Raw genomic sequence first — 27,916 nt, 5'->3', positions numbered from 1 at the left:
GGAGTGAAGAGAATTAGTAAGGAGGAAGTGAGAACAGATGTAAAGAGTGGAAAGGGTGTTGGTGACATACCTGTATAGATAGCTAGGCAGTGGAAAATGTACTGGTACAGATTTCCACGAATAAAAGTGATGTGCAAAGCAGTGTTGATGGACAGGTTGACAAATGAAGTCCAGTAGCAGGCTCTGTGAACGATGAGATTGTGAGCCCTACTGAGAGTAGGAGGCCAGTGGAAGAGAGTCTGGAGAGGTGGATGTATGCTCTGGTGTGATAAGAAATTAAAGTGAGTAGAAGCAAGGCAGACTACATGTGTGTGAACGAGAAGGAGACAGGTGTAACAGTGAAGCTGCAAGGGATAGAGGTAGTGAAGTTGGATGAGTTAAATACCTACAGCCAACCATCCAAAGCAATGGACGGTGCACAAGAGAGCTTAAGAACAAAGTGCAGGCAGGGAGAAGTGGGTGGAGAAGAGGAGGGACAAAGGACATGGAATATGGCAGAAAACCCAAATAGAGAAGGTTCATGAATGTAGTAAAGGAAGATATGTAGAGGGTTAAGATGATCTCTGTGGTGACCCCTAAAGTAACAGTTCTGCTCTCTACCAGGAAATCCTGAAGGAGAACGTCTGGCTATCAGTTTGTGCCCTGAAACTTAAGCTCACTCGGGTTATGTAGCAGCACTGAAAATACCAGAAAACTGTTAACCTGGATGGTCTTTCTGCCCACGGCATGAGGCACCCTGTCATTAAGGTTCAATCAGGTTCAACACAAATGGCGGTTACTGCTGTGAAAAACATCAAATTTGATTTTGAGTTTTTCATCTCAGAAATTAGGTAAAAAATCATCTTGAATGGTGGATGTTTCTGGTCTAAATCCTGTTATAGATACAGTAGCAACCAAAACATGATCTGCAATGTGTGGCCCAAAGACAGCCATGAAGACACAAGAAATACATGCAACACATACAAGAGTCCCTCGTGAGTTGCATAAGTAAGCAAAGTGTCCAAGGTTGAAATGTTTTTATTTTGTACTGAGTGGCATAACTGTAGTCAAATCTATTAACATCAGAATCTGGCACTTGCACCACAGGGGGCACGATATATAAATTCAGTCAAACACACAAACTTACACCATCAGTAACACAGGAACTGATTCCCTGGCTTTAGATTCAGAAACACTACATGGGGTAACCTGTATTTATTATAAGTGCACGTCAGAAGCTCAGGGGAAGTAAACAATCTTCTTCCATCAGTCATTTTTCTTGTTTGTTGCTCCTTTCAATTTATAACCTCAACAGTGTCAGTGCTGGCAACAAACAGAGACCCCATCCCTCCACATTTTTCTTTAATACCAGCCTTTAATATGTCTTTTTACCATCAGGGTTTTGACTTCAACATGAAATCATAATTCTTTAAATCTTTTCTTGACCCTCCAGCCTGAGTACACATTCTCTTTATATTACTCTGTGCATTTTAAGAAACCTCATCATTGTTCCACTGTACAGCACGTCTGCAGGCCAGCAGATAAAAAAGAAATGATTTTCAGCATCACACTCTCATGCAATTACAGAGACTTAGAATGATTACATGTAAACGGAAAAACAAGATACCAGTGGAAAATATTTGAAATGTTTGGGACTTGTCATGCCTTTCTTCTTAGCCTACAATCTTTTCATTAAGTATAAATTAATTTTTCTCCCAAAAATACCTATTTTAAATGCTTTTAAACTCTTTTACCACTAAAAATTCTCATATGTGACCAAATTAATTGGATTGGAGCAACTATTAAAAAAAAGAGAAAAGGATTATGGCGTACAGCTGTTCTGTGACAAATGTGCCAGGTAGGCAACGATTGCGCTTTGCAATGCGACCAAGTATTTAAAAAGGATTTCAAATACAGTGGTAAAGTTTGACTCAGGTCGCCTGTACAGCATGTGCTTCAGCCGTGGGTTCAGATCATGCTCGGGGCAGCGCTGTAGAGGACGAGGTCTCCGCACACTCGCACGAGGTTCACTTCCTCCAGGCCACCGACTCTGTGCTCGTACTCCAACAGGTGTGTGCCGTCCACCGCCACTTTGAACATGTCTTCTTCCACGAGGATCTTCAGCTGTAGGGGACACCAGTTGCTAATTAATTGGTTGGTAGACTGACAGAACGTAGCTAGTATGTGGCTAGAGTCCAGCAACGTGCATAGTATGCTTTATCTCCCCATTTAACATTTGTACTTGTATCTTTTCATCATCATATTTTCATCAACTCCTTCTCCTTATGTCTCTGTCCTCCATTATTTCTACACCACCCACTTCTTCCTCACCTAAAGCCTCACTTTCTGCACTGAAGTCAGAGCTCTACCACATAAAAATGTGCATAAACATGCTCATTTTTGCCCATATCACACTGACATGAAGGAAAAATTATACTGGTGTAAGCTGAACAAAATCCTTGGTTAAATTCAAGGGCTCTGTTAAATGTCATCTCCCTAATCTAATCAGCTAATTTTAAAAAGAAAGAAAAGAAAAAGATTTTATACTAACTTACCTCAAAACGTCGTCCCTGAACAAATGGAAACCCTCCTTCCCGCTCTTCAGGTCCCCAGTATCCGCCTAAGTTGGAGTTTCTAACAACTGTTTGCTCGTTAAAACGAGGGTTGAAGTGAAAGACTACGTCTGGACCTTTGATAAAGTCAACATTGAACCTGCAAAAAAAACCCATATAAGCAAAGCATTAGCAGAAAGAAATGCTGCTGCTAATCAGTTTAACATAATATGGTGGTAAACATTTTAAAGAGTATTCCCACAGTGCAAATCATAGATGTGTTTTAAAGGAGACCTATTACACTTCACTTCATATAACATGGTCATATAAAGGTACCTGCTGTTCAAACAGGGGTAGCCAATCAGAAGCTTAAGGTGTTAAAATAGATTTATCCTATACCAAGGCTCAGTACATGACAAATAAGGATTGTTTTGAACTATTCTACTCTAGAAGCGTCCAAGAATAAACATTTGGAGCTGAAAATAAGTATACTAGGTCCCCTTTATTATGTAAGTATGAGTTGAAGGAATCAGGTTTCGGATTGCTATTAGCAAGCACAGATGTTGGATGATTACTGTACCTGTCTGCACAGGGAAGAGGCTCCCCTATTATTGTGATTAAAAGTCGCGGCATTATTCCAGCATGAAGAGGGAGATCGTAGGGCACCATCTGCAAGAAATACTTCCATTTTAAACCGTGACAATATATGTACTGTTCTCAGTGTAGATATTAAGTTTATGTGTCACAATGCAATTCTATGATTTCCAAGAAAAATATGCACATATAAAACATTTGATCACTGAGTCTTAAATTGGCAATTCACAGCAGCATGCCGAATGACGTATAATAGAGAATTTTATTTAAGCACTGTTCAAAACTTTGACCCTGCCCACATTCCTACAGCAACACCCAAGTGAGTCATTATATCCTTCGGTTATTCCAGCACTATTACACAAGTAGCAGTGACGGGTCATGGCAATGACAGAAAAGTACATTCACTATATTTTTACAACAGCTGAGCAAAGTAAAAGAAAACAAAAAAACCCCATTTATTATTATCATGGAAACAACTTACAAGTGTGTTTTGATCAATTCATAATTTTATTAGAGATCATAAAAGGCGTCATGATGCCGTAAACACGGGTCAAGTAAAAGTGTAAATTATATCATATTGCACTTAATTAAGACAATACATTGAGCAATTTAGTTGAATATTATGTATATATTGAGTCTTTGGCACTAATCAAACCATATGTTGATTCTGGAAGTGATGTCCTTGTCCAACTGAAAAGCTGAGTTCATTGCTCATTGCTTAATACGGTGGCCTATATCTGGGCTGAAAGACAAGAATACATTTTTCAGAACTGCTTCTGAATACTGTATTATTCTGTTTTATATTTGTTTAGCACCCCAGCAGAGCCAAAGAGACAGAAATAATCATCCCAATTCCGCCGTTATTGAAAAACATAAATAAATACATTAACCCTCCTTCAGCAGCAAAGAAATAAGACTAACTTCCTTTATCCACCACTTACAGGATTATGTTACTCTAAAAGAATTTCACACCAGATGCTCCACTGCACACCAGAGAAGCACACAAGCAGGAAAATGCAGCAAGCAATATTGCATTAAAGTACCAGTACTCACCAGTGTCCCTCCTGGGGCAGCAGGCCCACCATATGGACCCATAGGCCCCGGACCAGGGCCAAAGGGACCAGGGGCAGCTGGGAAGCCTCCACCTGCTGGTGGTCCCCAAGAACCGGGTGGTATCGGGGGAAAGCCTCCGCTGGGGAATGCAGGGAAAGCACCAGGTCCAGCTGCAGGTGGGAATGCACCTGGACCACCTGGCCCATACATGCCATTGCCTCCTGGCTGGCCACCTGGGAAAGGCACACTTGGATAAGGGCCAGGGGGAGCTCCGGGGCCCGAAGGAAATGGTCCCATTGGGTAAGGAGCAGCGCCTCCAGGTATCTGTCCTGGAGCTCCTTCTGGTGGATACTGCCCAGGGTACTGCCCAGGAGCTCCAGGGCCGGAAGGAAACTGACCTGGAGCTCCTGGTGCAGGTGGATATTGTCCAGGTATCCCAGGACCAGGGGGGAACCCACCAGGTGCTGAAGGAGGTCCAGGGTATTGCCCTGGTGCTCCAGGACCTGAAGGGAAGGGAAACTGCCCTGGTGCCCCTGGGCCAGATGATCCACCGTGGTAGTCGAGTGGAGCAGAGGGCTGGGTGGGGGCTCCAGGAGCTGAACTAGGCCATCCTGGGTTTGAAGGAGGTGCAGGATTGCTAGTGGGGGCAGATGGGTTGTTGTTGCCTATTTTCTTAGCCTGGCTTGTAGTATCATCTCCTAAGGCATCTGCTAGCTATAAAAGAGTAAAAGGAAGTGACTTGTACAATAAACTGTAAGCTAATTGAACATAATAAAAATAAAATGTGTATTTGTTTGAACTCACCGAGAAATCATCCATGATCTACAACAAAACAAGAGACAAGCTTTATTAGGTAGTTATAACAACTGACAATAACAAGTTGTCAAACAGTGGTGGCACACAAAGGCTCTGAGTAACAACACACTCAATATTTCCATCCTCAAAAACCTTTCTGACAAAACTCCAGCTCAATGAAAGATTACTAAGGCAAGACATACAGATGTTACACTGAGTCCAGGCTACAAATCAGGGCAGAGAGTCACAAAAACTGTCATAAATTAAATTAGAGTTGGCTAGCGAGCTAGCTGGCAGCAGCTAACTGTTAGTTAACGCTGGCTCGTTTGTTTATTTTTAGCTTCATGGTGCCTGGGGAAAAAACTGCTGAAAGCTAGATTTTGATGCTACCTCGCTAGAAGATGGACTCCTCTCCAAAGAAAGACGGCGGGTAGCAGCGAGGATTTCTTCAGCTGTGGGAACCAGTTAGCTCGCTAACTTAGCCTGCCGAGGTACACAAGTAGAAGCTAACGATTTATCTGCTTTCACAACTACAACTCTTGAAAAGGAGGCACGCACACGCGCTTCACTGATGACGTATTGTGAAGGGTGGGCGCGTTCAGGCTGGAAAACACACAGACAGCCGGTCGCCTTCTATCTTTGTAAGAGCTCTCGCTGGTACAGTTTACTCCCTAACCCCTCAACATCACGACCACACATACCTAAAACAAACCAATAAACTAACCCTAACTAAACACGATTGCAGACATAACTTTAAAACTCCGTGTCAGCCTGTTAAGGTGTGTCAGGTTTGCCTTCTAAAGCTGGGGACGACACAGTGAGAGCCAGAGGAAAACTAGTCTAAAGGTTAGGGGACAAATGTCGTCAGTTGTGTTATGTGTATGTATTCTAGGAATTACGGTAAGAAATGGTGGCTTTCGAGCACAAACCAGCACACAAATTGGTTTGCGTTGTGTGTATATACTAAGTTCTACGGCAAGAGAAACTGACACCCGATTTCAAAACAAAAGCAATCTTAAGGCGAACGTGAGTTTAACATTAACCAACACGTTATCAATCATATAAAAAACATAACATTACAGAAATGCAAATATTACAAAATATCAATTTTACTGTCAATCAAAATTACTGTTTTCTGTTTCCACAGAAGACGTCAGTCTGGTTTTTAATTTTAAAATTAGTCTGTTGGACAGTGGTTTTACTTGTAATTGCCGTACACATCTCATTAAATGTTATTTTTTAAATGTGATTATAGTTACTATGTGTAATATTCAAATATTTCTGTTATTTGTAATATCACCTTTTTAAAAATAATTTTTATTTCTCTATTGTTATTTATTTCATGATTATAGGATTCATATTGGACTCATGTAAATGTGCTGGTTAACCTAGAGATCACTTTTATTTTGAAATCGGGTCTCAATTGCTCTACCGGGATCTCTAGTATATGTGCGCACAAAGCAAAACAACTCAATGTTAGCATTAAAAAATTGATGTTATGCTTTAGCGGAAACTGTGTGGAATCTGGTACTCAGCTTTGATTAAAAATAATTAAAATATTCCACATAACATTAAAATATAATAAATTAATAATAGTTTATTATTATACTTTGATTAATAATATTACACTCTGAAGAGACTGAGCCTGTAGACATAAAAGGAAATAGTTTTTATATAATGAATATTGTTCTGAAGTGTGGCCACAGACTTGCTGAGCTAATATAAAGGAAATATTTCCTACCACCCTCTATAAAACTACAGAACACTTCTCCTTTTAGTTACAGTTTGAAAGCCTCACTTTTATTCATCCAAACACTGTTTGTCATGTCTTAACATAATTTTTAAGAATAAGTAATCTCACTTTGTTTAAAATAATTACCAAATTAATTTAGTGAAATACTCTGAAGGTTCTAATCATGCATTCCAAGTAAAAGCATAAGTAATCATTTCTCAGTTGAGGTCATATTGAATTAACTACACTGAAACATTATTGATGTCCCAGCAGGAAATACAGCCTAGGTGGGAATCAATAAGCAGAAGTATCAACTGTTATTAAATAGTAACGAGTATGAGTCGTTTAAAAATGACTTAGCAGTGTTTTTAACGTAAGACGCTGGATTTCAAACTCAAATTTAACTCTAAATTAGACTGAGCACAGATTTACAGGAAACTTTTGAAGGAGGGGGCGCCTGTATGGGATTGGTCAAACCAGTCACAAGATGATGTGAGGTGGAAAAAAACGAAAAAACACTGAAAGCGTCCCTACCATTCAGAACAGCCGCTGCAGCTCCGGGGGAATTTATTAACTCCACAACAATGGTAAGTTACTCGGTTTTCTTTGCAAGTGAGCTGCTGCGAGCTTCGTCGTTGCGTTTTAATCGTGTGCTGTTGGCAGATGCGGAGTTTATTGAGGAAAAAGTAAGGTCGCAGATTGGCTAGCTTTAGCCTGCTAGCATGGCATTAGTTCCACCCTGTCAAGTCAGCCGTAGCATAAGTGACGCGTTTCCTGCCATGAATTTCAAAATAAAAAAACCCAGAACGCTGTGCCGTAAAATAAATTGAAAAATATATTTTAATTTGGGTCATTATTAGCATTTCTTAATCTAAACGAATAAATAAATGGCACAAATGGCCGAAAAGGTGAAAGATGAACCTTTATGTACTGCATATTCTAAATCTCGACACTTTTTAAAACTAGATTTTGACACTAAGTATTAAGAATAAAAAATAAACTAGGACAAAACTAAATATTACCTCTCTTTTACCTTTAAAAAAAATATAATTACGTTGTAAATAATCCAATACTAGGTCCTTATTCCAGTTACTCTACACGCTTACCCCTCTAACAGATATACATCTTTTGTTTTTAAAATATTTTTATTATTTATTTTTTTCCTTTTTTCAGGTGACCTTTCCCTCTGAATTCACACGTTGTCTTTCTATTTTCACACAACATCTGAATCCAGTTTGGATCAAGATTATTTTGTGCTTTGTACGTTTTCACTGTGGTGCTTATCTCCACTAAATTATGAATTTGTAAGACACATAGTCTTAATTTTAGCACTCAATGATTAAAATTTAACTTTCTTGAATATACCACTTATTAAATACAATAACAGTTACAAAAATTAGTCCAAGGGACTTTATATTTTAGTGACTTTTCAATATTAGAAAGAAACCTCAACACTTGGTGACCGTGAGAAAGAAAAGCTTCCTTTTAACAATAAGAAACCTCCAGTTAAACCAAGTTAAAGGAGGGCCAGCCGATCTGACATGATCATTTGGGAGGAGGGGAAGGAGACAGGGCAAAAGACAAGCTGTGGAAGAGAGCCAGAGATTAATAATAACTAATGATTAAATGCAAAGTGGTGGATAAACAGAGAGAGTGAATAGAGGTGAATGAATAAGAAATACTCAGTGCATCCCTCAGCAGACTAACTAAACCAGGACTCAGGGTCACCTGATACAGCCCTACATATATGCTTTATAAAAAAAAAGGAAAGTTTAGAGTCTAATCTTAAAAATGGACGGGATGTCTGTCTCCTGATTCCAAACAGGTAGCTGGTTCCAAAGAAGAGGGACCTGAAAGCCGAAGGCTTTGCCTCCCATTCTACTTTAAGAAACTTTGGGAACCACAAGTAAATAAGTCGTTTGAGAGTGAATTCTGGATTTAACAGGGAGCCAATCAAGGGAAGCCAGTATGGGAGAAATATTGTCTCTCTCTCGCTCTCTCCCTCGTCTCAGTTAACTTATTCAACTGAAACCTTTCCAAGGACATTTTAGAGCAGCCTGATTATAATTCAGGAGAACATTGCAATATATTTAATAATAACAATAGAAAAGGCAAAAAAAAAAAGAGTAGTTTAAGTTCATGAGGTGTAGAAGTGACGTTTCTTTGGTTTTTGTTTTTAATTGTCAACTAAACATTTGTAGTTTAGGTGTTTAAATGAAGAAAACAAGACATTATTTAGTATGAGGTTAGAGCAAGTTTGTGCATGTTTATATTTTGAAGGCGAAGCTGTTGCACTTCCTGCAGCTGGGCGCGGGTGGCTTGATGCAGCAGTCTGCATTGATGTGCTTCAACACGTCTGGGTTTTGGGAGCTGCCTTAACGTTAGCTCGGCTGTTTGTCCAGATGAATCTCGTTTCCCTCTGGGTCTTTCGCTGCGTGTCATGGCAGTTCAGCTATCTTCATTAGAGCAGTGTTACTGATTTACTGCATAAACACACCGGGTCCATTATTAACTGGTGGTTTAAGTTAACTGGCTCTCATTTCCTGGTTGAATTGGCAGCCAAACTCATGAGCTAGCTGTCATTGACTGGAGGAATTTGAACCAGAAGTAACCCTTTGGCCATCCCCAGCTTTCATTGTCCTGGCTGTCCCTAATCCCTTCCCCATGCATCCTGTTTTTAAAGAGTCCCAGCAGCGACAGACACTCCAGCCTCCTCTTAATCTATGAAGATCTTTCCTTGAGCTCAGTGAAATCCCGACTCCCACCAGCCATCTGTTCTCCAAGGTGTAATTATAGATTTCAGAGAGTCTGAAGAGACTCGTGGAGAGTTTATGTCTTTATGATGGTGTTATGTAATGTTGTGTGTGGACGTGACAAAGGTTCAGAGAAATGAAATCCTGTTCAGGCTGGTGCATTGATTTTTCATTTAATTTAATCGATTTATTTGTTTTTTGGATGAAATCCTGTGCATCATATTGGACTTTTGCAGGAAGAGACATGCTGATTATTCGGTGTTCTTAAAAAGCCTCTGTTTTATAATTTTTTCCTTTCTTTCTCTATTACACTACTATACACAAACACAGGATAACATATCTCACAAAGACACAGCAAAGTTAAGCAGAGGTCAAGAAGACGTGAAGCTCCTCACGAAAGTACAAATCTTTTAAATCCAAAACATGGAGTTTCCGTTTTGAGGTTGGAACTGTAAACATGACAGAAATATTTACACAAAACAAAAAATTGCACCAGCATTGGTGGGTTTTTTTGTTCTTTTTTTTTTTTTTTTTTTAACCCTGGCTCACTAATTCAGGATATAGCTGCTATGACAAAGTAGTAAATTGCATGAAAACCACTTAAAGCCACAATCTGTGACTCTGCAGCTGTCTTTCTTACCGATAAGCTGTCTTCAAATATTAATTAAAATTAACACATATAGCAGTAGATTAGGATGAATGTAAAATTTCTGCTGATTTCATTTTCTGCTTGAATGTCACAGTGTGTAAGATGCTCTTTATATGTACTACTGCAACTGTGTTTTGTTACTAATATCACATCAATGCAGTAATAGCGGTGTTTTCTGTTTTCCACTTCATTATTCAATTCAATTCAGTTTTATTTATACAGCACCAAATCACAACAACAGTTGCCTCAAGGCGCTTTATATTGTAAGATAGACCCTACAATAATACAACAGGTAAAATCATATGAGCACCTATAAGAAGCGCTTTGGCGACAGTGGGAAGGAAAAACTCCCTTTAACAGGAAGAAAATTCCAGCAGACCCATGCATCATGGGAATCCCCCGGCAGTCTGGAACTATTAAACCACAGTATCATTGACTATATAAAATCATCTACCTCACATCAGGAAAAAGTCAATCATATATGAATGTTCTGACTTCATCATGGCGCTGCTAGAACATTTGCTTTACAGTACTTTAGGCTGCCCCCCTCATGTCTTTATGTTTTGTGAAACGTGAAATGTGTGTGGCAGTTTATTGAAATGTGCAAACATGCATGGAATTACAGTATGTAAGGCAAAAACAGAGTTTGTACAATTCTAATGAACTTAATTATGTGAATACTTAATACTGCCTTTATTCTTCAGTCTGAACTCTTTTAGCCAAGCTTTCTTGTGATTTCTTTTAGTACTGTTGTGGAAATTTTAATTACCAAAGCCTGCAGACACGATGAGTTGTAACAACACCTTTATTTCAGCTATCTCATGCCTAAGGAGGGAAGTCAGTCAGGGGGCACTGAAAGTCGTCTCTGACAATGAACAGTTCAGGTCCTTTTACAGTCACAGAACAAAAGGCTTTTACAGTTGCAGTTCACACCTTGGCTCTAAACAGACAGACTCTCTATCACCTGTGTGAATCTCCCCCACTCTGGGGTCAAGCCTTCCTGTGTGAGCTTCCGCATCCTGGGAGACATTCACCAGTTTCTCACCGTCTGTTTCCCAGCGTGAATGAGGTGTGAACCAGACATACTAACTAGAGATGGACCGATCCGATATTACGTATCGGTATCGGTCCGATACTGACCTAAATTACTGGATCGGATATCGGAGAAAAATAAAAAATGTAATCCGATCCATTAAATATCACGAAAGCACCTCACAAAACTTGCAACACGCCGTAACTCACCTCAGAACGTTAGCACGTCGGAGCAGTATGCATCACGTGATAGAGCGGCTGTGGCATGCAGGACCTGTTGGTGCTCTGGATAGCATGTGGAGCTTCGCTAGCAACCCGGCATTTCATCTCCGACAAAGTTATCCCCGAGAGAAGTAAAGCAAGTGTGTAAGTCCATCTCTGAATGTTTGTAAAGCATTCCTGCGTTAAGCTTACCAAACGATATATGGAGCGACTGCCTCTTCTTGCTGCTACTTCAATCATGAAACTGCTTAACGATCAGCTGATCGGCTTTTCTGTCGCCAGTCGTGTCTCTAGTTTGCTTTTGGCCCACTTTGCACCAGAAAGAGGAAACCAGCGGCTGAACAACAGCAGCACGTTTAAGCTTGATCAGCTGTTGTTAGAATTTATTTAATATTACTTTCTACTCGAGGATCTTTCTCTACGTAGCTGACGCTGGTAACTGTGCAGGGGCGGATCTAGCAAAGTTTAGCCAGGGGGGCCGATAGGGCATTAACAGGGAAAAGGGGGCACAAAGACATACTTTTCTTTCTTATTCTCATTTAAAATGTCGAGCTTTTAATAAATAATTATCTGACACCCAAAGTTTTAATTTGATGTAAAATGAATAGAAGTCAATTACTGTATATAGTAACTATTAAGTCTAATATACCCTAGTAAGCTATAGTACTTTTTCCTTTGGGAAGGTACCATCTGTGCAGTCTGCAATTTTGTTGAAGAAAGATGTTGAATCTATTTAATATTTCTTGAAAAATAATTGATTTCTGTGCATTTTTTTTCACACTGCATCAAATTAAGGTTGATTACGTCGATTAAGCATCATGAGGTGGCGCGTGAGGGGTGGTTCCCTATTTTTTATTTATTTAATTTTGTTGTTGCTGGGAGTTGGAGCCCTATTAGTTAGGTTGCTTAATATTTATGCTAAGTACTCTTTAAAATACCAGAATAGGGAGGATGGTGTAGGTTTAAGTTTATTAGATTGATCAGTATTGCTGAACTATGAAATATTTTTTTTTTGCATACAGGTATAACAGAATAGCTTTAGTGTAGTTGTTGTTTTAAACTTGAGTATGAACTTATACAAAATGCAGCAAGATATTTAAAAAACAGTTTTGTTGATTAAAAAACACTATATCGGATTCATATCGGTATCGGCAGATATTCAAATTTATGATATCGGTATCGGTATCGGACATAAAAAAGTGGTATCGTGCCATCTCTAATACTAACTAAGTAACATGAAGGCATTTCATCAAGACAATACATTAAAGAGAGATCCCACAACCCATACTAAACTAAGTAACATGAAAGCAAGACACTACATTACAGGACAATACACTAAAGAGAAATCCCACAACAGTAATTTTCAGAATAGTTCTCCAGGGTTATTGAAAGTTATTCAAAGCTCTTCTTTGAAATCTGCCTGCCTTTTCTTCTGTTCTCTGCCATGATGATCCCACACTGCTTCAGTAATGTTGACAGTTCCTTTGGGATCATTGTCATATAAAAAAATCAGCTGTTGCATATCAGTTGATTTCTAGATGGTAGGATCAAAATCTGACACTAACACTTTTGACAACATCACCAACACCGTAGCTCCACCGTAGCTGTTTTTGTTAGAAATGGTTTCTTGACAGTTGCCCTTCCACTGAGGCCATTGCTGATCAGGATTGAGTGAAAAGTATGAGGATTCAGGTGAAGGGCCAGATGCATATCTCTGGTCTTGAGTTACAGGTCTTTGGTGGATTCTTTTCCTGTTTCTTTAAAATACCATTCATCAGCTGTAGATATATGATAGTTCTTTGCTAAGTTGACTGTAATTCCTTCATAGGTGCCCTTTTAAATGCTTGAATGATTAATATGTCAACTGCTTATCACACAAAATAAAAAATAAAGATAATAAACTTTTGTTTAACTTTGCATCAACCCCCAAAGAAGTAATATACAGTTTAATTTGTGTGTCGAGTGACTTGTATATTAAATTGTTAATGTATTTGAAATTCATTTATTTGTTTCCATTGCCTTGTTTTCCCACACCGGATCAGAGTGAATCACTGGTAGTGTGTGAAGTGGATGAAGATCTGGTTAAAAAGCTGAAGGAGTTTCGTTTCCGGAAGGAGACCAACAATGCAGCGATCATCAGTAAGTCACAGACTCTGAGCAGTGTCTCTCCTGAATTTTTAATCTGAGTCATAAAAATCGGAGTAACTTGAAATTCGTTTTTTGTTTTCCACTAGGGAGCTTTTAATACTCGTAGAGCTTCTAGATTGCTAACTTGTGTGACTCTTGAGATTCAAAAAAAGAGTGTCCTCGCCAAGATGGGCAGCAGTTCAATCAGCAGTGGTTACAACGTAATTGTGAGCATTCTGTGGTTTGACATGGATTGTACAATTCTCTGTGGTTTGTTGCAGTTAAAGTCAAATGTTATAAATATAGCACAAAAGAAAATGTTCCTGGTATTAGATACAACTTTAAGGTAGCTGCTGTTCTGTATGCAGGAAAGAATGAGTTGCCTCCGAATGCAGCAGGCTGTGTGTATCAAACCTGATCCATCTCTGGATCAAAATGTCAAATGGGATTAGCCGTTTGTTTGCACGACATGGACTCAGACTCACGGTCACGTTTTAGAGCTTTGCAGCCCAAAATATTGATTTTTCCCCCCTTGATCATCATCATTTTTGAAGCACTAAACAACTGCTTGTAAAATGTGACTGTTTTAATGCAGCTTTTATATTCTTGTTGTACCATTCAGTGAAGATTGATAAAGACAAGCAGCTGGTTATTCTGGAGGAAGAGCATAAGGTGAGCTTTATATTACTCTATCTTTCAAATACATTCAACAATATTTAAAAATCAGGTTTAAAATTTAAATGTTTAATTAGATAGCAGTGTATGGTTTGAAAGAAGTGACGGTGAACTCATTAAGCTCTGACCTGACAGCCTGCCAGGTGCTGGATGTTAGTAGATGATTGCTTTTCTTGATAATGTCAACTGAACTCTTTCTGTTTGTTTTAGGATATTTCTCCTGATGATCTAAAGGACGAGCTGCCAGAGAGACAGCCAAGATATCCTTTGAATAGATCTTATTTTAACAATATTTTATCAGCATAAAATGAATTATAATCGTTGTAAGCAGCCTATATGTCACATGGAACGGTTAGGCGGTGGGTTTGTCTTACATGTGATCTATCTATGTTGGTTAGTTTCAGTCCTTAGCACCAGGAACATTTATCGTCTACAGTTATAAGTACGAACATGACGACGGGCGTGTGTCTTATCCCCTCTGCTTCATCTTCTCCAGCCCCGTGGGTATGAACCTCTCTGAGATTACTTTTTAAATATACGTACACTTAGAGCAAAACTTAGGTAACTACTGTTTGCTAAACTTTTGTCAAAGTTGCTGATTTTGTGTTTGGCAGGTTGCAGACCAGAGCAGCAGATGATGTACGCAGGAAGCAAAAACAAGCTGGTGCAGACTGTCGAGCTGACCAAGGTTAGTAAAGGTTTTAAATAAGACTGAGTTTTGATATTTTTCTTTTGTTTCTGTGTTATTTGTTTTCTATTTTTCTGTATTTTTCCTTTTCTGATTTATTCAATTTAGTTGTATAGCACTTAGGTCAATCCCTGTTGTTTCTAAATGTGCTTATATATAAATTGACTTGACTTTTATGATACACCAGTTTAATGTCACTTTGCTGACATCAAACTGGTGAAATGATATAGCCCACTCTAAATGTAATGTGGCTATTTCCTCTACCTATGAAATTATGAGGGCTCAAAAAGAAATAACACAAATTAAAATGTATAAAAATCCATGTGACTTTGAGACCTTGTAAATTTTTAGAAATGCTTAAAACACTGTATTTAAAAAAAATCAACTTAAAGGAGGAGGTAGTTGAGAATATTTTTTGTCCATATTTGGGATATTTTTTTCATGAAATGAGCCAGTGTCATGGGTGTATTTGGTGCAGCTCTTATATTCTTGTATTTGCCACATTAATGTTTAAAATTAAATAAACTGGTAGTATAAATTTGAATTACTTCTATCAGTTGTGTTAACTGCATAGATCTATCGACGCGCAGTGCAGCCCACCACTGTGGTCCAAACTGAAATATGTCAAGAACTGCTGTGTAGATTGCCATGTGCCATGTAATGTAGTCATATGAAAAAGAAAGTTTCACAGGGTCTGTGTAGCCTTGTGAAAAACTAAGTACTCCCCTACACACAGAGTAAGTGGGGAGTGCTGCTAATCACTTGATCAACTGATAGCAGCAAATCTGATCAGAGCATGCGATGCTAAGAAAAATTGCAAATAAATTAAGAGCTACATCTCAGTCCATAGAGGCCTCACTATGCATTTCAAATGTTCATCAGAGAAAACTGAAAAAGTATGGCTTGTTTTGAAGGGCTACCAGGAGAAAGCATCTTGTCTCTAAAAAGAACATGGCAGCACAACTTATGTCTGCAAAGCAGAATCTAAAGAAATCACAAGACGTCTGGAACAATATCCTTTAGGCAGAAAGACACACAAACACCTTGTACCAGCTGTTAGCACGGCGGTGGAGGGGTGATGATTTGGGCACCTTTCAGTCAGTGGGTCTGCACGGTGAACTCCTCTGTATGCCAAAGTATTCTAGAGTCGAATGTGAGGCCATCTGTTCAACGGCTAAAGCTTAACCCAAACTGGGTCATGCAACAGGACAGTGATCCCAACATCAGCAGCAAATCTACAACAGAATGGCTGAAAAAGAAAAGAATCAAGGCGTTGCAATGACCCAGTCAAAGATCAGACCTTAACTAGATTGAAATGCAGGGAAATGTGGGGTGGGAGTTTAAGAGAGCTGTGCATAAACTCATACCTGCAAACTCAATAAACTGAAGCAATGTTGTAAAGAAAAATGGGTGAAAACTCCCCCACAGCCGTGTGAGAAAGTGATAGTCCTTCCTTTTCTTTTCAAGGTGTTTGAGATCAGAAACACAGAGGACCTCACAGAGGAATGGCTTAGAGAGAAACTTGGATTCTTTCGCTAAACCCATCACCTCCTCCAGGGGTCTGGGATACGAGGAGAATCCTGATTGCACAACTCGTGACATCTCTTGGAGACAACACACCACAGTTAACCTTTCCCTCCTCCCTGCATCAGACCTGATTTAAATAGTGTTTGCAGTCGTCTGTTTTAGGCCTGCTCGGTGGCGTTTAACGCTCAGTACAACTCATAAAATGCCAGAAGGTGCACACAATTACAAGAGTTTGAATGCTTCTCTGTGACTGCCAACATTTCTGGCACTTATTAAACCTCACCGATCTGGCAGCCTAAAACTGACCATACTGTTTGAAGCAGGTCTGTTATTGTCTCCATACAATCTCTCCATATTTCTCTTACGTGTCTGTTTTGAATTAACGAGGGCTGCCCCCATTAGTCAACCAAAGACTCAAGTCATGATTAATTGACACTGACACTCAGTTATTTGTGCCAGATACTATTGTTTACACAGCTACTCCCTGAGCTCTTTGGCTGATAGTTGCATATTATGAACAGGAAATCTAAAGGGTGGGATTACTTTGAGATAATAGGATAAGTGTTATTACTGTGCTATCACTTTTCTTTCTCAGCCCTCCCTCCTAAAATACACATTTAAATACTTAAATTAATATGAGAAACATATAATTGCAACTTCTACTCGACTAAGAAAGTCTTTGTTTGGTGGGGCAGCCCTAGAATTAATGTTCTCATTGCTCTTCAAGTGCAGAAATTGACCATTTCTACAATTCAAAAGAATTCGAACACTTTTTAACAACACTTTCTGTTTCTTCTAGATGTTTACACTCAGAACCTCCTAAGTTTTACCGTTTTATGTTCATTAGATTTTAATAATCTGAGAGTCTTTTTTTAATATTTAGTTATTTCTGGTGTCTCTAGGGTTAGCTAAGTATATACTTTATATTCATTTCATTTCTTTTATTGTGAAAGACAAACTTCCTGCCAGAACCTCGGAACAATCATAGCTACAATTCTGTTTTGTTTTACTCCGTCTCTCCTTTAGTCAAGGGCATTTCAGTTATAATTTACAGTAACACTAATACATCTATCTATATGATATGCGTTGCACCTTCTCCTGTGCACAAGAACACAAGCTGGCAGAAGCCCTTGAGTGGTGCTTATTTAGCTGCAGATGTAACCCTGTTAGTCTGTCATCAGGTTTTTTTTTTTTTTAAATCTCTGTTTAGAGGAGAGAAAAAAACAGTGTGAATTGTGGGTAATGCGTTCGACCTGCATGTTTATTACAAGAATCCAACACTCCAGGAAAATGATATTTTTCCACTGAAACATTCCAGATGTGAACAGTTACACACAAAAACCTCTGTCTAGCGACCATGACAGTGATGATTACACTGCATTACACAGGGCGGTAGTTCCCGCCCTCATTTTAATCTACTGGGCGACTCTGTTTAAATGGGTTACTGTGTCTTTAGGGTGATTGTTAGCTCCTATCGTGCATTATAGCTCTTACTGTTATTGGTGTTTATGAATGTCGTACTTAAATCCGTATGTAAAGCCACGTGAATTGCTTCATGGTTGTCGCAGCCTTGAGAATGACGGCTGCGATTTCTCCAAACGCCAGATGTGCCAGAATTGGCAGGTAAATGACAGCATCTGGCCGATTTACATTCTCCATGCAGACGCGGGATTTGACCGGTGTAGCTTTTTCTTTGAAAGGCTGATATTTATGTATTGAATGTGCCAGCAGCTCATTTTTGTGCCAATGTCTAATATCCTCAGCTCAGTCTGTAGTTTTTGTTTACCCAATTTTTCTTAGCTTTGAGCATTTTTAAAATACATTGTGCTGGAGCACACAGCTCAAACACTTTACAAACGGATGTATTTGGCTTTTCATGCCCCAAAGGGACAGCATTTTTTCCTGGCTTTTGGTTCCCTGCTGAATATTGTCAGTATTTAAGCCAGTGCAGCACACTACCCAAAGGATTAGTAGCAGCATGACCAGCCCCAGATAGTTAAAGCTGTATAAGAATGTACTATGCATGTATTGCAGTTAATACAGACTGGTTTTATTGTGATAAAACAGGAGTAACCTCAGTAGTAAGTGACCCGAGTAGCAGACTTCTTTTTTTTATTTATAATACTACAAATGTCCACTTTTACCCTGAATTATATTGCTGAATTAAAGCCCAGAAATTCTCCAGATAGTGCATGATATTATATTGCAAAGGCTACCATACCAAGGCCATGCTGCAAGGCCAAAACCTGTTTTTCTCTGATGGCGTCTATGCCCTCATAAACAACAGAAACTCTCCCAGAGATCTGGCTCAAAGATGTTTTCATACAATCAAACTGCTCCACGTGCATCATTCGTAAGGGCAGGGTTTTATCCAACAGGAGCAAAGGGGACATAAGTGTAATCACTTGTTTTAATGTCTACTAATAGCAGAAAAACACAAATCCACTAGATTAAATGACCTTTATATGACCTGAAAAACCCTTCAGAAAGTCTGTAAATTCAGGAATATGCACAGCTTGAAATGAACACTGTTTATTCAATGCAATTGAAATGTGCAATGTACTGGGTTAGATGTGAATATATTTATCTTTCTAAATTCTAAAGACCTCTAAAATGTGGAGAGCTACTGTAGAAGAAGTGTATGCTTTAAAGTAAGTAAGCCTTACAGAAGGCTTTACCGATGCTTTTTGAACAGCTACACAAAGTCTCTGACATCGTTTATTTGCACATGAACGCTATAAAAGGTTCGCATCACAGTCGTCAGGTGTGATATCTGAAGTGTGCCCAAACTGACATTAATTTCTCTAAAAGAAAGCCTCTGCTGTTGCTATTTTAAATGGGATGTATAAGAAACTGTCCATTCATCGTGTATCAAACTCAGTCTCCCTAATGTAAGGTCCAGTTAACTAAGAGCCCCCTTTGGTTATGAGCCATGTATCTGGTTATGTCCTGTGGATCTCTAACAGCTTTTTATCTTTATGTGGTGAACGCATATAGTTTTTGGCCTCTAGTGGTTTTTTTTGTTTTTTTTTACTTTAACCTGCAATTGTGTTGTCAGCGCTCGGTGTCCTCTGATTAAATGCCTATTCTATTTTCTTTCCTTTTTACTAAAAAAAAACCACCTGAAACATCTGTCATAACCAGCTGCCTCGTGGCATCAGTGAAACTTGAGATATTTGTATTTTCCCATACTTTATAAAAGTGTCTTGTCCTGTTGTCCAAATAAAATGACAGTGATGTTTACCCATGTGTTTCCAGAGACTGCTGTTTTCAAACTGAAATGGTCATATGAGCTTCATCAGAGATGGTCTTGGTGTCTGAACACAGAAAAGTACCATCAGAATTTGATCCATCATGTAATACCATCTGGACAACATCTGATTGGCCCTGACTTCATTTTTAGGCACAACAATGATCATAAACACACTACCAATGCAGTAAAAGCATACCTGGATAGAAAACCACACAATGGACACTATTCCTGAAACTGTGGGACTCCAGGAGATAAAGAAAACATCGAAGTTCAGAAAGAAATTCCAGGAGATGGCGCTAATGCATGTTAAAAGTGATTTCAGATAAGTAAATGGTCCAGTAGGTGGCGGTAACGCACCCTGCTGTAAGATGGTTGACTTGCAGCCACTAACACTCAAAGAAGAAGGGGAAGAAGCAGCAGTAATCGGTTGGGAACCTGCCTGCATCATCTGCCGATCGAGCCAGGAACCGACCAGCAGAACCGGAGAAAAATGGCGTTCACATTCGCGGCCTTTTGCTACATGCTCGCACTGCTGCTAACGGCCGCGCTTATCTTCTTCGCTATCTGGCATGTAAGTACACATTTCTAGGTCGCCTGCCAAACGGTGCGGACGTAAAAGTAGAAAGAATGAGAAAGACGGGCTAACAGTGAGCTAACGAAGCCTGGGAATGAATGGCACACACCCTGTCCGGTCGGCTAGGACAACAAGTTAGCAGTTTTAACACCAAGACGTGTTTTTAATAAACTATTTCCCATCATCCATATAGAGCTCAACACCACTTTTACATGTTTTATACCCCTTTATTTTGTTTGTATCGCTTGCCAGCTCAGAGTGCAGTGTTGGCTAGTTAGCATGCTAAGCTAACGTTTGGCTGTCATGTGTTTATCGACATGTCACATCTCTGCATTGTGTAATACCGCCAGGTTTTGCAGTCACAACCCCAACGTAAGCATGGGGAGTTTGGAGCACATTAAACTAGCTGTAAATAATTAACTAGCTGTTCAGTCATTTACTAGATTGAGGTAATCAGTGACGTGGCTTGGGATAAATAATAAATAAATAGATAAATAAACTTTCCAGTTTGGATATCTTCAGTTTTCTGCTTCTGGCTGGTCATATTGGAGAACTTACCTGTTGTATTGTGAATAAATAACTTGAAGACAGAGAACATGCAATTTGCTTTTGAATGCAAACCAAATACTAATTTTCTTTGATTTTCATTCATATCACTGATTAAAAAGCTTATTTGAAGTAATACAATCATACAAGGTAATCTTACTCCTTTCTGTAAAAGACCCTCTCTAAGTATTTCAAACCATGTTTCAAACAAATCAGCCTCACAAATAAGTTAAATATGAGAATTTAGCTTATCTGATTGTATCCACACTTGAAATCAGGGTTCAGTATTTTGCCGAAGGATACCTGACAAGTATTCTATCACCTGAGCCACAACCTACCCAATACCCGAAGATGTAGTAAATTAATTTTCTATAAAATGACCTATTTTGTTTAGATTCTGCTTTCTTTCTTTTTTTTAAAGATGGTGCTGCATCTTAAAGTTTTTTTGTTCCTGTTTTTTAACATGTCTCTGGTTACTGCAAGCGAAAGAATAAGGGAGCAGTTTTGGTGTGAATATTATACGTGTTATTGGGATATTTTACCACTTTAATGTAGAGCATAGGTGTCAAACTCTGGCCCGTGGGCCAAATTTGGCCCGCAGCCTAGTTACATTTGGCCCGCGAAGCCATACCAAATTACTATTAGAGCTGGCCTACAGGTATTATACAGCTAATATATATATTGTTTAGTATTAAGCTTTGCTTGTTCCATATTCAGTTTTTCAGCAAAACGTGTTTGAGTCCATTAGAAAAGATTCATTCTTATATCTGGAGGAATAAATATATTTCAATAAATATATTTCAATAAATATTAACGTTAACTCGCGACTTTGTTTCAGTTTTGAATTTTGGCCCACTGTGTATTTGAGTTTGACACCCCTGATGCAGAGGAATCATTTACTAACAAGCAAATGATCCTCTGTTTGATTTCGGGAGGAGATAGAAATCCCTTTGGGGCTGTGTCAGGAAGGACATCCAGCATAAAGACTCTGCCAAATCAAAAATGTGGTAAAAGTAGCTTTTATTCTATGCTAAAGTTTGTCAAATGGCCTGGCCTGTATTTATATAGCGCTTTACTAGTCCCTAAGGACCCCAAAGCGTTTTACACAACCAGTCATCCACCCATTCACACACACATTCACACACTGGTGATGGCAAGCTACATTGTAGCCACAGCCACCCTGGGGCGCACTGACAGAGGCGAGACTGCCGGACACTGGCGCCACCGGGCCCTCTGACCACCACCAGTAGGCAACGGGTGAAGTGTCTTGCCCAAGAACACAACGACCGAGACTGTCCAAGCCGGGGCTCGAACCGGCAACCTTCCGATTACAAGGCGAACTCCCAACTCTTGAGCCACAATCGCCCCAGCCACAAAGCTGAGGGTATAGCTGAGGGTATAGCAGATGAGTTTGTTTGAGCTGATTATAACTTGGGGTTTAGTCTTTTCTGAAAGCCATTAACCATGAGTGACATGCATAGTCATAGTTTGGTTGGACTAGAACAGATCATTTATCATTTGCCTTTGTTTTACTGAGATGAATTAATATTTTGTCTATAGGAGTGGAATTTTTGCAGTTACCTTATACATGATACATTTTTAGTTTCTCCTAGATGTGTTAAATGATTAGTTGAGCTAATTTCAAACAGAGTCACATTTGGCTAACAGAATTCTACCCTTGTTATGTTTGCAGTTACTGGCAAAAAGCATAACTTCAGTTTTCCTAAGAGGAAGTCAAAGCTTATTTTCCTGTAGTCAGAGGCTAACAGATTAGAATTTTAGTTAAATATTGTTAGGATTAGGGGAAAAAAGTTCACAATACAGAGCTTCAGACCTGTTATTAATGTAGATGGGGAAAAGTAATAGACCTGAAATAGATCCTTGTGGTACACCACAAGTAACATTTCCAGCTGGTGACCTTTTGTCACCTATTGATTAAATCTATTGCTTTTATATTCATCCACAGTATTAAAAGCCATTTGAAAGTCAGTAAATACAGCACCAGTATACAAGGCATTATCCATATTAAATCAAATTTTATTGTGAAGGTATATAAGAGCAGTATGGGTAGTGTAACCTGGTAAAATATTATTGCACCTGCTGTCCTCTGAGTCTCTGTTTTTAACATTTTACCATTGATCACCTTGGTCCTTCAGATAATCGCTTTCGATGAGCTGAAGACTGACTACAAGAATCCTATAGATCAATGTAACACTTTAAATCCGGTAAGTGATCTCACCTCTTCAGCTATCATACCTTCCTTGCATGCAGATATGCTCTGATGAAAGATGTTCTCTTTATTTTAGTACAACTTTATCCACCTATCTGTCTTTTTCTCTCATTTCTCTGCACTGTTATGCTAAATAACCTGCCTGTTATAACTTCAGTGATCTTGTCAGCTGTCAAACTCTAACAGCCTTTTTGTTTTTCCTTATCTGCTTTTTTTTTTTTTTTTTAAACCACTTTTAACGACAAAAAGACAGTTGAAAAGGTCAAAAAGATTAAAAGAGTCAAAATTGCATTAAAGGTTTGTACCAATCTTTAAAATGCCCGCTCAAGTCCAACTCAGTCTGCAGTCTTGTCATTTTGCACGGGGAAGTGTTTGCAAACGTCTTTTCAGTTAACTAATCTTTAGGTCAGGGTTCAGCTCGGGATTAGACAACATGCCACCTGTGCCTCACCTGTATCCTTTTTATTTCCTCCCCCCACCTACACGGTCGTTATAGTTTTATTTTTGGCTTTTCAATCTCTTCTTTGTATTTCTCTCCTGTACGCCTCAAAGTTCAGCTTCAGACTGATTGCACTGGCTAACAGGCATGTTTTCAGCTTTCTTGAACTACCTTTTTTTGGCCGTAGAAGCAAATGGATATCTAACAGTGGGTAAGCACTATACTCTTGGACGAACAGTCCTCCTTATTGATTATGAATTAAGAATAGCTGTTAACTGAAAAGACTTGCAAATGCTCAAAACATGCATGATCTTTACTACAACCTACCCTTTGTTTGCATATAGTTACAAGTATAGAGTATTCCCAGGAAACTCTGAGAGATGGGTATCTTGTTTTCCATTTGAAACAGCAGTTCTGGCAGAGCTTGCACATAACTGTTAGGATGGTATAGAATCACAGCAGCCCGAACACTAGTCTTTTGATTTTGTAAACCCCCCCCCTTTTTTTTTAATACTTTGCGTGTTTGATTTTTCCAAGACAGCTTGTTTTATTCTTCAATCATCGGTTTTCTTAAATGCATGTCACAACTTGTTTTTCTGCAAGGTGAATGCTACAATTTGAGTCAGCAATTAGCAGACCTAGGCCACTGTTTATGATCTCAGTGTTGGCTCTAACCCGCATCACCTGCGGTTCAGAACAGATGGCTGCAGAATCCAAACACTCTCCAGCTCAGCAATATTTAGAGCTCCTGATTGGTCAGTGATTCGTAGCTGAAAAGTGAAGGTTCCTCTACGTTTAAGCCTTGACATGCTCCACAGTCCGATTTGCAGTTTTGGCCTCTTTTTTTCTCAGCTCAGTTGGCACAATAAATTTATTTATTTTTTTGTGCAGTTGTTTTGTATTTGGCAGCACAGTGCAGGATTTCAGCACATTTAAAGCCCGTCCCGTCCTTCCTGCAACTTCCTCTTTCCCACATACCCCTCACCCTTCCATCTGTGGGCTGTTGGTTGCCCCCTCCTCTCCGCCCTCTGCTCTTATTTTTAATGCATGGCTTCCATGTGGCGCCTCCATCTGCCCCCCTGAACCCCGCAACCAGCTCGAACTCTGTCAACCTGAGGCAGACTGCTGCATCGACAATGCTAAGCGTGCTCACAGCATGGTCCTTCTCTGGTGTGTTGTCCAGTGCGCTTGTCAGGAAGTGGAATGATCTGTAGGTTCACCCTCACTGCAGAAAATGTCGATGTTGGGATGCGCAGATATTCTTCAGAGCAATTTGTCCCCCTTTAATTGTGGTCACACTTGATAATGCATGACATAACCAGGGTGGGAAATTAACCATGTTCTCTATCCATTTGCAACAGTTTATTAAAAAAAAAATTATGCAAGCACCACATGTTTCTTCAGTGACTAAAAGAGGCGATTATACAAATTAATTTTCTCAATGCGTAGCCACATATGGCTTCACTGTGGCACCTTTTGTAAGCATTAAACAAGTGAGGAATGGCTTAAAATCTGCATATGGATGATTTTAATTTTTCACCCTGTTTCATGTGTTAAAATAAGGCAGTGTTTATGTGTTTTACATAATATAAGATGAAGCTGGACCTCACTAAAGGCCTGTATAGCACATGTAAAGCACAAAATTATAGCTTAACCAGAGTTCATTTGTGATTCAGTCCTTCTCTTGTATTCTTTCAGCTACTGCAATTTTTAGACGTCTGCTTCTTTAAATAGCGCCGCTTTCTCCTTGTAAAAAGGACTCATTACCTTTGAGGATTCGTTACATCACATTGTGTTGTCCTCTGATCAGTGTGCTTCAATTTCTAAGTCTCTGCATTTATTCCACACATTGAGTGGATTGATTAACTTTGTTTAGACAGTACATTACTAAGTCAGAATTAGAACAAGAGAATTGAACTATCAGCTGTATGTGAATATTGACATGTCTTCTTCCTTGGCTCCTTTAGCTGGTGCTCCCAGAGTATCTTATCCACTTCTTCTTCTGCGTGATGTTCTTCTGTGCGGCCGAGTGGCTCACCCTCTGTCTCAACTTACCACTGCTGGCTTATCATGTCTGGAGGTACGTATTCGAAAACACTGATCCTAGAGTCAACACCTGGTTTTACTTAACTAAACCTTTGTAAACAAGTCACATCTGCGTGTAACTCGCTGCTTTCATGTTTGCCTTTCTGCAGGTATATGAGCAGACCTGTGATGAGCTGTCCAGGACTTTACGACCCAACAACCATCATGAACGCTGACATCCTGGCGTACTGTCAAAAAGAAGGCTGGTGCAAACTGGCTTTCTACCTCCTGTCATTCTTCTACTATCTCTACGGGTATGTTTTTCACTTGTATTTTTCTGCTCTTTACTTTTCATTTGTATCTGCTGAGAGAAGAATCTTTGAGACTTAGACTTCATTACGGCGGCTATTGTTTGCAGTGCAAAAAATGTGTGGATATGAAGATATGTTGATCCTGGGGTAGTTTTGTCAGAGAGGCGGACACCACTTTATTTGTTCGTTGAAAGGTAGAGGCAGTCAGTAGTGACAGGAGAGCAACACAGCATGGCTCTGTCTAAAATCTGCCTACCAGCAGCTTTTAAAAAGGCGCTCAGTCTTCCTTTGTCAAACAACAATTTTTGGATTTATGTACCAGTCTTGATGCTTATTTAGATATTCCTCTTGTTCTCTCCAACAGGATGATCTACGTTCTGGTGAGCTCTTAAATGGTGCGATGAAGCAAAAGGACCTGCATGTACAGTAAACGACCAGACACTATGATCTTAGTGCTGGAGCACTGGACCTGCTGGAGACCACCTTTCAGCAACACAAGACGCCATTTCCAAGTGGACAAACCTGTCATTTCAGAAACATTTAGCCAGTTTTAAGAGAATCCTGGTTGCAGTGTTCCTCTCATAGCACTATAGTTACAAAGCTTTTATGGAAAATACGGACAGACCTGAATGGACACATCTTTCTCTCTCTTCTTTTTTCCCTGTTTTTTTTAATAGTGTTTTTTTTTGTTTTTTGTTTTTTGTTTTTTTATGCTTGGGATTGAAAATAAAGTTTGCTTTTTTTTCATCACGTTTCCCAACTGTTGAGTGTTTACAGACTAGGTAGACATTTTCAGGTGTGCATTTATCTGTGAGAATCTAAGCTGTGTGCTGAACTGCATTAGCTTTTTCTGTGAATAAGATCCCGGGCTTTAAAAGCCAATTTACACCTGCCACGTGACTCATTACCATGACTAAAATGAACAGCGGAGTGTAAAACAGACTTTTGTTCTTGCCCGCAGATGCAGAAGGTCTTATAACGTGACACTTTGAGGGCTGAAGTGCATGTTAACGAAACGTGTCGCACAAGGACGGTAGTAGTCTGGTTGTCGGTTATCACCTTTCAAGCTATCTGATGTATTGTTTCCATGCATCCCTGTCAAACTATTGCTGATATGTTTTCTTAAGTGTGGACCGCCATGTGTGTGATCTGTAGACCCGTCCTTGCAGGTATCTGTAAATAAAAGGTAGACTCAACAGTACTATAATGCAGCGGTTCCCACGGACTGGTTTGAGCCCGACAATATTTTCACGGACCGGCCTTTAAGGTGTCGCGGATAAATACAACAAAAAACTAGTACCGGTACTGAAAACAGATTTATTCATAACACACGTGAAAAGACCCAGGAAAACAGAGTTAACAAAAAAACGATAACAAAATAACGCTAAAAACCCTGAAAACCATACATTTCACACCAGAGTCTCAACTCTCTCGGGCCACGGACCGGTACCGGCCCGGGGGTTGGGGACCGCTGCTTTAATGTATTCACCGTTAGGAAGGAACACTATCCTCCTCTTTCCTTTCGGCATTCAAGTTTTGATCGACATCAGCTGATGTGCCATACTGTTGAATGTACCTTTGAATTTCTTTTTGTCATTGTGCGTTTTAATTTCAACACCAAATATTCCACATTGTTAGAAGATCCAACGTTTTATTTTTCATGTTTTCAATTTGACCTTTTTTCTTGTTTTTAGTAATTCTTCAGAATATCAAGCACTCCTTGCAGTATCGCTCATCTCCAGAATCAGAATCTAGACTGATGTTTTAGGCCACTGCAAAAAAATTTTCATTCATGTTAGAGTATTTATTGTCATGTTTAACATGTAAATTTATCAGGGAAAAGGATTATCATTTGTCACATTCAAATAAAGAAGTTTTTATGTGTTCGATCACATCAAATTACATCTAGGAAATTGTTTATTTAAATCTAAATAAACTATCCTGCTCTGTTAATGTGGACTGGAGTGTTATTTCTATGCAAATGTCAACAAAAAACCTTAAGACAGCCCTCATGTCTTTATATTTTGCCTCTAAGGAGCGAGACTTGTAATTATTCAAAGTGGGAAGCGTATCTGTAACCGGAAGGTCACCAGTTTGATCCCCGGGCACTCTGTCCTGGTCGTTGTGTCCTTGGGCAAGACGCTTCACCTACCGCCTACT

At 39.4% G+C, this 27,916-nt stretch overlaps 3 protein-coding genes across 4 annotated transcripts; 2 read left to right on the top strand and 1 right to left on the bottom strand.

The window, feature by feature from the left end:
* Window positions 1–1,001: 1,001 nt before the first annotated feature.
* Window positions 1,002–5,853, bottom strand: lgals3a (lectin, galactoside binding soluble 3a). Its single transcript, XM_085256305.1, has 6 exons — window positions 5,364–5,853; window positions 4,983–5,000; window positions 4,179–4,892; window positions 3,112–3,200; window positions 2,535–2,691; window positions 1,002–2,103 (listed from the first exon to the last, which is right to left on the bottom strand). The coding sequence occupies exons 2-6, from the start codon at window positions 4,995–4,997 to the stop codon at window positions 1,948–1,950; spliced, it is 1,131 nt and encodes a 376-aa protein (XP_085112431.1). The 5' UTR covers window positions 4,998–5,000; window positions 5,364–5,853; the 3' UTR covers window positions 1,002–1,947.
* Window positions 5,375–19,621, top strand: gmfb (glia maturation factor, beta). The gene is given in 10 exon segments (XM_085258288.1): window positions 5,375–5,403; window positions 5,866–5,873; window positions 7,203–7,264; window positions 7,266–7,292; window positions 13,404–13,500; window positions 14,111–14,160; window positions 14,374–14,425; window positions 14,587–14,667; window positions 14,778–14,851; window positions 16,319–19,621. Coding segments are annotated over 10 exon segments (552 nt in total). The 3' UTR covers window positions 16,391–19,621.
* Window positions 19,622–20,020: 399 nt separating this feature from the next.
* cnih1 (cornichon family member 1) lies at window positions 20,021–27,709 on the top strand. 2 transcript variants are annotated; one of them, XM_085257316.1, is made up of 6 exons: window positions 20,021–20,202; window positions 22,908–22,976; window positions 23,231–23,278; window positions 25,388–25,500; window positions 25,616–25,759; window positions 26,121–27,709. In XM_085257316.1, exons 1-6 carry the CDS (start codon window positions 20,122–20,124, stop codon window positions 26,146–26,148), a joined length of 483 nt encoding a protein of 160 aa, XP_085113442.1. In that variant the 5' UTR covers window positions 20,021–20,121; the 3' UTR covers window positions 26,149–27,709. The 2 variants fall into 2 exon arrangements, with proteins under 2 accessions (XP_085113442.1, XP_085113443.1); XM_085257317.1 differs by lacking the exon at window positions 23,231–23,278 and having other exon boundaries at window positions 20,026–20,202.
* Window positions 27,710–27,916: the final 207 nt, after the last annotated feature.

The sequence above is a fragment of the Mchenga conophoros genome, linkage group LG19, assembly GCF_057382185.1.
Source record: "Mchenga conophoros isolate Kocher_MC1m ecotype Shallow Benthic linkage group LG19, M_conophoros_male_GT1.1, whole genome shotgun sequence".
Taxonomy (NCBI): Eukaryota; Metazoa; Chordata; class Actinopteri; order Cichliformes; family Cichlidae; genus Mchenga; species Mchenga conophoros.
The sequence above is the reverse complement of the archived record's forward strand: the minus strand, read 5'-3'. Positions and strand labels throughout refer to the sequence as shown.